The sequence below is a fragment of the Myotis yumanensis genome, unplaced genomic scaffold (assembly GCF_028538775.1).
Source record: "Myotis yumanensis isolate MYYU_CA2020_CCGP unplaced genomic scaffold, mMyoYum1.0.hap1 SCAF_16, whole genome shotgun sequence".
Taxonomy (NCBI): domain Eukaryota; kingdom Metazoa; phylum Chordata; class Mammalia; order Chiroptera; family Vespertilionidae; genus Myotis; species Myotis yumanensis.
In genome coordinates, this window is record NW_027223767.1 from 10,859,849 (window position 1) to 10,872,478 (window position 12,630).

The following is a 12,630-nucleotide window of genomic DNA, read 5'->3' on the forward strand; positions in this document are numbered from 1 at the left end:
CCCGGTCCCAGGGACAGGGCTCTGAAGGAAGACCTTGGAGTCTGGGTCCCGGGAATGTGAATTTTTGAGGAGCCACCTTTGGAAACAACTGCTCTTTACCACTGAGCTGCTTCTTGATGTAAAGCTGACTACATTAGCACCGTGATTCATATTCAGGGCACAAACAAAGCTACTGTTTTATACCTACGGGGGGGCAAAGAGCTCAATTGTAATGATTTTTTTTAGCCCAACGCCCTTTCTTAAAGGTCTAGACTAGGAGATTTCGCCAAAACCCATGGAATTAAAGAGGTAGGACCATGGAGGGTCGGCACCGGCTAATGGGCAGTGTCTTCCAGAAGGTGTATCTCTGCCCAAGAGAGAACAGTGCTTATCATGAACTCTGTGTCTCTGAGGGCCGTTCAAATGCAATGTCATCAAGGAAACAACACCGCTCTCCTTTGTGCCCTAAAAGCACCTAAAGCCAGTACGAGCTGAGCAGGAGTCACCCAGAAAGAGGGACCCCACCCAGGCGCCTGGACTGCGTGTCCCTCGGGCTTGACCATCAAGAGCAGCCAAGGATGCCCTGACCGGTTTGGCTCAGTGGATAGAGCGTCGGCCTGGGGACTGAAGGGTCCCAGGTTCGATTCCGGTCAAGGGCATGTACCTTGGTTTCGGGCACATCCCCGGTGCGGGGTGTGCAGCAGGCAGCTGACCGATGTTTCTCTCTCATCCTTGTTTCTAACTCTCTATCCCTCTCCCTTCCTCTCTGTAAAAAAAATAAAAATATTAAAACAAAAAAAAAGAGCAGCCAAGGAGTGGGAGCCTGAGACACAGGCCTGGTTATGTGGTTGGCCTGTGCCACGCTCACATGCTCTGCTACCCTCAGGCCACCCACACAGCACGCACTTAGCTAAGCAACAGGAAGGTCTCCCACGGAGAGACCATTTCAAGAGTTTATTGTTGTTTAGAATTTCCAGGAGTGCTTTAGAGCCCTCTAGCTCCGAGGTTGAACAGTGGCAACAGGAGCTGTAGGAAGTGGTTTTTGTTACTGAAGCCACCTTTAATTGGTAGGGAGACTTTAAGCAATGATGTCCAGATTTCCAGCTTCTTCTGAAAAAATGGGGAGATCGGGCCCAAATGCCTGCCCAGCAATCGTCAGCTACAGCCTGGTGGTGGCTGTCCCTTTAGAGCAGTGGTTCCCAAACTTATTTGGCCTACCGCCCCCTTTCCAGAAAAAATATTACTCAGCCCCTGGAAATTATTTTTTTTTAAATTTTAATAGCAGTTACTCATCGCCCCCAAATGCACCTGTGGCCATCACCGCCCCCCTGGATCGCTGCAGCGCCCACCAGGGGGCGGTAGCGCCCACTTTGGGAATCCCTGCGAGGGAACATGCTTACCAACCCCCAACCTACCTGCTGGGCCCTTGCAAGTGTTTGAGTTTGCGACCCTCACTCTGGGTTACATTCTCACCCTCGGACCCATGACTTACCATCAACTTATTCTTAGGGGCTTGCTAGGGCATTATGGGTTTTTTTGTATCTTTATTGTTGAAAGTATTACAGATGTCCCCTCTCTTTCCCCATGAAGCCCCTCCACCCAGTCCCCACCCCAGCATTATATTTTTAAATAAAGTTTTTATTTCAGAATAATTTTATATGTGGGGAAAAGTAGCGAAGCTAGTGCAGAAAGTTTCCAGATACCCTTCACTCCGTGTCCACAAATGTTCAGATCTTAAAGAAATCACATACATTTGTCAAAACTGAAAAACCCACATGGGTAGGTGACTAATAACTATAGTCCAGACTTTACTAGAATTTCAGCAGTTCTTCTAGCAGTGTTTTTTTCACAACAGGATCCAATCCAAGACCCCCCATTTAGCATGGGATGGTTTCTAAAGAATGACCACCTTTTATAAAGTTCTGGAGTGTTTTAGTAACCCCCACTTCTTGGGATGGGTGTCGCCTCACCCCATTCTAACTTCTCCTTAGGCAAAGTACTATTTGTGTTCCTGTTCAGATAAAAATCCATAAATATTTATAGCAGTTTACTCTTATGAACTGAGTTTATGTTTATTTTTCAACTTTAATCATCTGTTTTTTATTTAAATTACTGAGTTCGCCCTGGCCAGTGTGGCTCAGTTGGTTGGTGCCATCCTGTGACTGAGAGGTGGCAGGTTCGATTCTAGTCAGGGCATATGCCCAGGTTGCAGGCTCAATGCCTGGTAGGGGGAGTGCCGGAGGCAGCTGATCAATGTATTGCTCTCACATCCATGTGTCTCTTTCTCTGCTCTCCTTTCCTCTCTAAAAATCAATTAAAAATCTTTAAAAACAGCCACACCAAATGGCTTAGTTTATTGCAGTCATTTAGCTATTCAATAAATATTTACAGTGGGGAGAGGGGAGCTAGGGTCAAAAGCAGTAGAGTGTCTGGGGCCTGGGTTCAAATCCCAACAGGGACAGTAACTAAGGCCTGGGTTCAAATCCCGATGCTACCAATTGCTAGCAGTGTGGCCTTGGGCAAATTATTTAACCTTTTTATTGGTAAAAATGAGGACTATGCAAATACTAATATAATATAAAATATTGAAATAAAAATAAAATATTACTACTAATAATAACAACTGGAAATGTCATCATAAGGATTAACACATGGTAAACCCTCCAAATAAATGGTATTTGCTGCATAATGAATGATCACTAAAATTTAGCTATCCCTATATTTAAAGAAGCCCTCCCTGCCCTCAAGTTGCTTACAACCTCAATGACTTTGATCAATTTTACTTCCATTTGTGATATTTTCCATCTTTGCCCACCAGAAAGTCCTTTCAGGAAGGGCTCTGGGGTTTAGCATGTTAAATGATTCTCCTTTGTGAATCCATAAGCGCTCTGCCCCACCCATCACATGGATGGTTAAGACGGTTTATCTAGAGCAGCGGTTCTCAACCTGTGGGTCGTGACCCCTTTGAGGGTCGAACGACCCTTTCACAAGGGTCACCTAAGACTATCGGAAAACACATATATAATTACATATTGTTTTTGTGATTAATCACTATGCTTTAATTATGTTCAATTTGTAACAATGAAATTGGGGGTCACCACAACATGAGGAACTGTATTAAAGGGTCGCGGCATTAGGAAGGTTGAGAACCACTGATCTAGAGGAAGTGCGCCACCGCCATGCTGGAACCACCAAGAACAGAGATCGAGGACCATGCTGAGGTCTGCGGGTGTCTGTGGGCATCTCAGGGCCTTGCTCGCCTGCAGGTGGGCCTCAGCTGTCCCTCCCGGCCCAGTCTGAGGCTGGTTACAGTTGCCTCCACTTGAGGAGCAGAAGCCTAGAAACGAGGGCTGGGCCTACAGAAGGTTCTCCAGGTCCTAGCAGCTTGCCTCTTTGGCAAGGTCTAAATGTGTTTAGTTTAAACTTTCCTAAAATAGACTCCTGGAGGGGGATCAATTCTTGAGAGCGACTTCCTGAAAGTTCTCAAAATCTGGGAGAGTTGGAGGTAGAACTGTCCCTACCGGAGTTTGTACAAAAATGCACGAGGCCCTGTCGCCCCGCCCCCTTCTCCCTACTCTAGCAGAGGGCTCTCATAGAAAACAAACTTGGAGGGGGGTGTAGGGGAGAACATTCCAGCATGGAAAAGGCAGTGTGAGCTGGGGTGCTGATGGCCCATGAGGTGAACGGAAATGAGAACTTGGAAATGAGAGAGTTAGCACTGCTTGGAGAGAAGAGTGGGCAAACGCGTTCATTGCTGCTGTAGGACTCACCAGCCCAGGGCGAAGGTAAGGTGGCCTGGGTGTGTCCTGAGAGATAGAGCCCTGACATTTTGCTAATGAATAGGCACAGGCTAATCAATTTCACTGCATTCTGCAATTGAAAGTCAGTGAACAGAAAACAGATGGCCAACCCAAATGGCAGGAAATACTACAGAAAACCATGTACCTTGAATGATACAAATGAATGAATAAATGAAGGAACAAATGAATGAATAAATGAATAGCTGGGGCCCAAATTTGGACCCTCACAGCTGTGTGAGCTGTGAACAGCTGGGGCCCAAATTTGGACCCTCACAGCTGTGAGGCCCATGAGGTGGCCGTCAGCACCAAAATGCCCTTGATCCAAACAGACTCAAATTTGGCTCTGTGAGGGTCTCAGGACTTAGCCAGCTCTACCTGTGGGGACTGAGGAGTGACCCTCCCCTCAACCAGGTAGGTGGGACCACAGGACAGTGGTGGTTGCGCAGGCCACCATCAAGGATCCTTCATCACCAATTACTCTACTTGGATGACGTGATCACCAATAACGTTCTAGTGACTGCACTGTGTTTCTGGATCTTCTGGTGTCAGCTTTGCAAAGACTGGGGGCACTAGAAGGAGCCTCCACCCCACCCCCACCTTCCACAGTCCCTACGAATAAATCATTGTATAATCTGGTTTATATATTAGTCTCTTGTGAGTTCAGGGGGCATCAGTCAGCCCTGCAAGGTCTCAGCCCCTCGGGCACACTCATTGGTCCCCAGTACAGTCCCAGGTGGAGGCAAACTTGCCAGAATGAGGTGTCTCATCCTGGGAGGCCTCCAGGTAGGCATGAACCCACGTTTCTCTTTTCAAGCTTTTTCCTCATACAAGAGTGGGGAAAGGAAAAAGAAGTTTTCAGACACATTGAGTGCGTCAGGCACAGTTACTCTTTCTCTCCCCAAAATAGCCAGGCCTAAACCACTGCTCAGCCCTGAGGGCCTCCCCGGTATCTTTAGTCACACTTCCCTCAATCCTTGCTCCCAATGGGGTGACACACTCCAGTGCTGTTAGAAAAAAAAATAGAACTAAAGAAGGTAGTAGAAGTTCTATGTATATTAATTTTTACCCATCCTTTATCCTTTTCTATTTTTTGGTGTATGTTATAATGCATGTAACAGTTCCACATATGATGAGGGTCATGCTCACAATTTCTGTGCTAATAGAGATGCATGATCAGAAACGTTTGGAAACCACTATCTTGGATAACTCTAAAGGAGACGTTGGGAAGGGGTATCAAGGCTGCTTAGAAACACATTAGCCATGGCCTGACCAGACAATTCCAGGCCTGGTTTCTCTAGAGCAGTGGTTCTCAACCTGTGGGTCGCGACCCCTTTGGGGGTCGAACGACCCTTTCACAGGGGTCGCCTAAGACCATCGGAAAACACATATATAATTACATATTGTTTTTGTGATTCATCACTATGCTTTTAATTATGTTCAATTTGTAACAATGAAATGGGGGGTCACCACAACATGAGGAACTGTATTAGGGGGTCGCAGCGTTAGGAAGGTTGAGAACCACTACATTAGAGCATCTGATCCGGTGGTCCCCCCTCTGCCTGTGTATCAGAATCTCCTGGAGAAGTCGACTGTGAAAAGCCCAACGGTGGACTCCACCCCTCACTCCCTGAGTCAGAACACTCCGTGGAGGCTCACCAGCCTGTGTTTCGGCCAAGTGTCAGGAGGTGCTTAGCTATTAGATGGAAAGCTGTTAGGACGGCTCTGGGCCTGGAGCGTGGAGACCAAGTGGTACATGGTGGGCTCTGGGGGCACAAAGTGACAGGGTCTAGGCTCCGCCTTGGTGGAAAGTCTTCGGGAATGCTGTCCTCTGTGGGGTTTCCAGGGTGTTCGTGAGAGAACGGCTCCCCCTGAAGGGACCCGCACCGGGGAGACTAGAGCAGCTCTGCTCTTGGCCTGGGGCCTCCCTGCTCAGAAAGTGGCAAGAGAGGCTGGGCCTTGGGAAAAGAGCCAAAGCAACCGTCAGACACTTGGAGGCTCCATCAGAGGCGCCAAGGACAGGGAGGCCCTGTGTGGTCTGGGCCAGCCCAAGTGGCCCAGGGCTGGGGTGTTTGCAAAAGAGTTGGGCCAACTACAGTGTTTATTTTCCCAGTCCTGAACCACGTGTGTTTATTCTTCTGACCTCCTGGAGGTGGGTAGGATTCGGGGTTTCAGTCCTGGGCAAATACCACTCACCGCATCTGATTAGACTGGGACGCCTGTGTCTGTGGCCTCCTTTCTCCTCATAACGAGGGGGAGGTGGCCCTGGTGTGGACTCTCACTTTACACACCAGAAAACAGGCCCAAGGAGGCCAAGTGACTTGTCCAAGGTCAGTTGGTGAACCTGGGGTCATGGCCAGCATCAGCCCTGCTGACTCGAGTTCCACACCAACATCCCAGTCCTTGGCAAGTGAGTGTGTGCTCCTCGCTGTCAGGGTCCACGTCGTCTTTACCTTTTGTTCCCAGCACAGTTTCAGACACACTGGAGGCATTTGTTAAATGTTTGTCAGGTAAATGGGAAAACTACCTTCCCGCACACCTGGGTTAGGCCCTGTTTTGACCTTAGGTGAGTGGGAAACAGAGCTATAGCCATCCCCACTCACACCCCCGCCTCTGTCCTACCATGTGGACTAGAATCCCTACTCTGAGAGCTACTTTTTTGAGTTTAAAACAGTCCTTTTGCCCTAACTGGTTTGGCTCAGTGGATAGAGCATCGGCCTATGGACTGAAAGGTCCCAAGTTCGATTCTGGTCAAGGGCATGTACCTTGGTTGCAGGCACAACCCCAATAGGGGGTGTGCAGGAGGCAGCTGATCGATGTTTCTCTCTCATTGATATTTCTAACTCTCTATCCCTCTCCCTTCCTCTCTGTAAAAAATCAATAAAATATACTTTAAAAAAAAAACCACAGTCCTTTCGCAAGAGCCCTACTGAAGTGGACACATCTCATAGACAGTAAAGAGTAACTGGAAAAGGAAGGAGAGATCTTGTTATGCCACTTATTCACTTATTTGTTCCTTCATTTATTCATTCATCTGTATCTCCAGCAATGCAGATCTCAGTACCTGTGACCCGACTTGCTGTGAACTGGGACTACTGTCACGGTGGAAAGCAGAAGATGGGACACAGCAAAGGCAAGTCACAAAGAAAGAGTGACTGTGTGCTGAATGCATTTCCTGGGACTTCAAACGTTTTTGGTCTTATATCCCAAGGTTTCAAAAATACCCAACTATTCTCTTCTGCGTTATGAATATGTCTTTTATTCTGTGACTTCAAATCCCTCCCAAAGACAGGTGACTAACTTCCCTTCACGTGGCTCTTCCCTTTCCCTGTAAACCAGCCATTCTTAGGAGCATCTCAACAGTTTCCTTCTGGGGGGATGTGTGTGTCCTTGACAACTCACCACTTACTTCATTTTCCTGGGGCCAGAAAGTCCTCACCATTGGCAAAAGCCCTACATGATCCCATGACTCCTTTCTCAGAGGGGTTCTCCCTGACACCCTTGCCTGAGGAGATAAACATACTAATGTAACTCATTCCCTCCCACACACCCCCAGGCATTGGCCAGAACAGCCAGAGGCATCAAAACAGTCTTAGACTACTGGATACAGACCTCAGGCTACTCACCTGTATCTATAATCTTTGAAGCACATTTGATGGGCTTTGAGCTTAGAAATGAGAAGCTTGAGAATTTTCAGGAAGATGAAGAAGTTGACCTTGGAAAAAAGCAGACAAGGGTAAGTGATGGAGTCCATCTGGCTATGACTATCGAGGTCACCCTAGGCCTGGCCCTCAGATCCCTGTCCAGGTAAACTAGGGGCAACTTGGCAGTCAGCGGTCAGGTAGAAAGAGCTTACAGTAAACCCCACTCTCCCTAAGGCCACCTCCACCGAAAGCCTGGGAAGGGTCCTGAAAAGTCCTTTAGTTTATTCTTCTGCCTCAGGAATGCCCACCACTACAGTCGTCCGAGAAAGGCAGAAGGACACGTACATTATCATCATTAACTAATGTTTATTGAGCACTTACCATGCTAGGCATTGGCTAACTGTCCAAACATTATTTTATTTAATCCTCACAATAACCCTCTGAGGAAGCCATGCTATTTTTATGACACGATACAATGAGCAGACAGAGGCACAGAGGAGACAAGTGCAATTTCCAAGGTGGCACAGCTAGTAAGTGACTGAGTCAGTAACTAAATCTAGATTTATCTGATTACAAACCTCCCTGCACTTAAAAACAACTGCCACAGCCTCCCTTCTGGAAAGAACTCCAGCACTCTTGGTGTCTGATTTTGAGATCCTGTTGCTGCCCCAGAATTCACTGGAAAGTACATGTTCTCCGCTATCTAGACTACTTCCCACAACTGCATGAACTAGGAAAAATCAGCTCTTCGTTATCAGCCTTGGTAGAAATTTTGAAATGTGTTTACAAAATTTTTGACGCCTCTTCCATCAAGAGGCTGAGCCTAAGGTCCCCCTTCCCTCTGGAGTGTGAGCTAGATTTCGTTATTGGCATCTAAAGAAAAAAATACGGTGGAAGTGATGCTATGTGTCTTCTAAGGCTAGGTCCTCAAAAGGATGGCTTCCATCTGGTATCTGTCTGTCTATTTATCTATTTATCTATATATTCTCTCTCTCTCTCTCTCTCTCTCTCTCTCTCTCTCTCTCTACCTAAGAAAACTCTAGGACTCTGGACCAAGCATTCCTTCCCCAGCCCCCAAATCCTGGGCCACATGGAATAAAGGCCCTTCCTCCTCAGGGTCTCACAGTAGCAGCATCTCCTGACTCTCACGCCCATCACAGCTTTGGGTCAATCTTGATTCTATGTTTTCGTCCCTAAAAGAAGCTTCCCGGGTGTCCCCTCCCTCCTACTAGTGGTGTTAAAACCCAAGGCTATCCCTGGGCTGGCCCGCGCCTGATACGCCTGTATCCCCATCTCAACCGTTTAATCCATAGTTACCAAGAGCATGTCTGAAGACCCAGAGAGAAGGAGGCTTGTATACGACCCTGAACTTGGGTCCTGAACCAGAACACAGAGAAGTTTCTAACTTGTTCCTTTTCATTCCGCAGATCCTACTCACAGCTCAGCATCTCCTTCTCAAGGGATCTGGCCCAGGGGCTCTTTCTGAGCCAGAGAATTTGGTGGTGGGGGAGGGGGCATGGTCCTCCACAGCTGCTGAGCTCAGAGGGGCGGGGAAAGGGTAGATGGGATGGTCCTTACTGCTATACAAAGAAGCATGGGTCCTCGGATGATCCACCAGATTGCTTTATTTCGGTTGTTTACCCAGCATCTACAGCAAAGAGCAGACAGTAGAAGAAGGCTTTAAATCGAGGTAAGGTTGAATGCAAAAGCTGCAAGACTTACCTTCAAGCCATCTTCTCCTGAGGGGTGGAAGAGAAGAAGAGAGGACTCACATTCCTTCCTACAAGTACAGTAGTGTTGACTTTTCTAACCACTAAAGTGCTCCTCGATGCTAAATCTTGGTGTATATCCTCCTACACCTGTCTTGTATTCACGGAAATATAAATTCTTAATTACATAAAGGACTTTTTGATGGTGGATTATTTGGAGAAAAAAATGGTGTCATAAGCATTATTCAGCAACAGCCTTAACAATGTGCTGTTGAGATTCAGCCCCTAGAAGTCAGAAGATATAGAATTAACATGTTTTCTCAGTAGTCTCATAATATTCCACAATATAGGTAGGTCACAATTTATTCATTAACTTCTGTATTGATGAATGTTCAGGGTCTTTTTGTTTGGTTAGGGCTCTTTTTTTAAAATTGAAATATAATTGCCAGATTAACATTATATTAATTTCAGTTGTACAACGTGATGATTTACTATACAAATATAGTGAAATTAGAGGCCTAGTGCACAAATTCATGCACGGGTGGGGTCCCTTGGCTTGGCTGGTGATCAGGGCCATTCAGATCCATCTCACTCAGTCCCAATCAGGGCCGATGGAGGCTGCCCAGTCGGGGAGGGACTGTGGGAGGTTGACCAGCTGGGGAGGGACCGTGGGAGGGCTCCAGGGTATGTCCGGCCCTCTAGCCCAATCCCCAATGGGCAGAACCCCAGCAGCAAGTTAACCTACCAGTCAGAGCATCTGCCCCCTGTGCATCATAGCGACTGGTCCAGCGGTCGACCGAACGGTCGACAGATGGGTCGGACACTTAGCATATTATGCTTTTATTATATAGGATGATCATCATAATAAGTCTAGGTAACCTCCATCACCTCACATGGTTATAATTTTTTTTCTTATAATGAAAACTTTTAAGACTCGCTGTCTTAGCAACATTCAAATACACAATAAAGTTATGTTAACTCTAGTCACCATGCTGTACATTACATCCCAGGACTTATTCATTTAAACCAGAATTTTGAATCTTTTGACCACTTCCACCCTTTCCTCTTTGCTTTTTTTCTCCCCCTTTGAATTATGATGCAATAACCATTCTTGTACCTGTATGCTTATATGGCCAGGTCGCTGATAAGGTATGCAGCAAATTTTTGTGTTATTTTCTAATTTATTCTGGCTAATTTTGTGCTAATCTGCTGGCATGACTTAATAAACTGTAAGGAAAATCTTTGATTATTTTTATCTACATTCCTAGATATATTTTATTTTTAATTTTTTCCTTTTTATTGAATTTATTGGGGTGATACTGGTTAGCAAAATTATACAGGTTTCAGGTGCACACAACACATCATCTGTACACTGTACTATATATTCACCACCCCAAGTCAAGTCTCCATCCATCACCTTTTATCCCCTCTATACTGTCCTCTACCTACCCCTCAGCCCCGGGCAACCACCACACTGTTGTCCATGTCCATGAGTTTTTTCCCTCTATTTTTCTTTTTGCTCAATCCCTCCACCATCACCCCCACCCAGTCCCCCACTAGGTATATTTAGATGGCCAAAATGGAAGGGGGTGGATGGTCTCTGGGGAAAATGATGTGTAGCCTTGCTTTTGGGCATATTTGGGAATGACTGGCTCACGGAAGTGAGAAAACAGATGAATTGCCTACCCTGTATTCTCCAGCTGCGCACGGGCGATACCCCAGGGCACAACAAACAGCAGTGGGAAGCCTGGGGAGAGAACAGGCAAGTGTAGTTAGTTGCTGGTTGGCCAAACCTGCCTGTCCCCGCCCCAGCCTGATGGGCCGAGCACTGCTGGTTGAATCTGACAAAAGCCCGAACATCATAGCACGGTGGGCTGCGAGGGCTATAGACCTAGCGTGGCATGTAGCCCATCCACTGCTTCACGGTCAGCAAACCAGGAAGCAGAGAGGACAGACTTGTCACATGTCACAAAGCAGCTTGGAGTCAATTCAGAGACGTTACCCAAAATATTCTGAACTGAAGGCCAAGGTCATTTCCTCTGAATTCTGCAGCCTCAGATTCCCCAGAAGCTGTGGCAGCAGGGGTTCCAGACCTCATCTTGAAGACTTAGTGTTATGGTTTATGTCTCCCGCCCCCCGCTTCCAAATTAATATGTTGAAGCCATAACCCCAACGTAATAACATAATATTCGGAGATGAGACCTTTGGAGGTAACTGAATTTGGAAGAGGTTCGGGGAGGCAGGGGTGTCAGAGAGCTGTGTGACTCTCTCTCACTAACCCCCCACTCCCCACCCCCCACCATGTGAAGATAGCCAGAAAGACGGCCCTCGCCAGAACTCAGTCATGCTGGCACCCTGATTCCAAGCTTCCCATCCCCCATAACTGTGAGAAGCAATTGTCCATCATATAAGCCATGCCGTCTATGGCATTCTGTTATGACGTCCTGAGCAGACCAATACGACTGGGGACGGGGTAGGAGAAATGTCACGATTCTACCAGTGTTTGCATGTGTGCGTTGGGTCTGCGGCATGTTTGTGTGTGCGTGTGCATTGCTTGCACACTCCAGTTGGGTGTCTAACTCTGACCAAAGGCTCTACTGGGCCCCCATGATCCGAAGAGTCCCCAGAAAAAGAGGCTGGGGGCTCACATCACTCACCCCAACCCACCAGCAGGTATGTGGGCCACAGCCGCCTTTCGGAGAGTGCCGTGGGCTCCAGCAGCGTGCGGAGGTACAGGCCTTCCACCAGCAGCCAGGAGTAATTGGCGCCCACGACGTAGTGCAGCAGAACCTGGGCGGAGCGGCAGGAGGTGGAAATCTGCAGAGGACAGAGCACCCGCAGCTGGGCCCAGGCTCCCCCAGAATCGGGGCCACAGGGGGGTGGAGAAGGACCTCCCTGAGCAGAACCCCTCCCTCCTGGCTCCCCTCTCTCCCTCTCAGACAGGTGACCACAATATCAAAATGTGCAGGAGGGCTTCATGTGAGTTTCAAAGCCTAGCCTCTTCCTTGACACTCGAGACACTTTTAGACAAACAAAAACAGAGGAATCTCATCAGCAACTTCCCTAAAGGAAACAAGGGTTTATTCTAGGGGTGGGCAAACTTTTTGACTCGAGGGCCACAACGGATTCTTAAACTGGACCGGAGGGCCGGAACAAAAGCATGGATGGAGTGTTTGTGTGAACTAATATAAATTCAAAGTAAACATCATTACATAAAAGGGTATGGTCTTTTTTTTTTTTTTTTTAGTTTTATTCATTTCAAACGGGCCGGATCCGGCCCGCGGGCCGTAGTTTGCTCAGTTCAATTAAGCTAGACATCAACAACCAAAAAATCTGCATATGATTGAAAATGAGGAAATGAACTTCTAAATAACTCATGAATCAAAGGAGAAATGATAACAGAGATTAGAACTTCCTTCTGAACTGAATGAAAGGAAAATACTGCATATCAAAATGTGTGCTATGCAGCTAATTCCACACTCAGAATGAAATGTGTAGCCT

General features: G+C 47.2%; 1 protein-coding gene across 1 annotated transcript in view; it reads right to left on the reverse strand.

Moving 5' to 3' along the window:
• The window catches only part of GLP2R (glucagon like peptide 2 receptor), a 52,361-nt gene that overhangs the window by 12,997 nt on the left and 26,734 nt on the right, over positions 1-12,630 (reverse strand). The window contains exons 7-10 of the mRNA XM_070393033.1: positions 11,787-11,946; positions 10,816-10,876; positions 8,999-9,068; positions 7,403-7,491 (exon numbers count right to left, since the gene is read on the reverse strand). Coding sequence (XP_070249134.1) covers positions 7,403-7,491; positions 8,999-9,068; positions 10,816-10,876; positions 11,787-11,946 — 380 coding nt within the window. The remainder of the gene's footprint in view (positions 1-7,402; positions 7,492-8,998; positions 9,069-10,815; positions 10,877-11,786; positions 11,947-12,630) is intronic.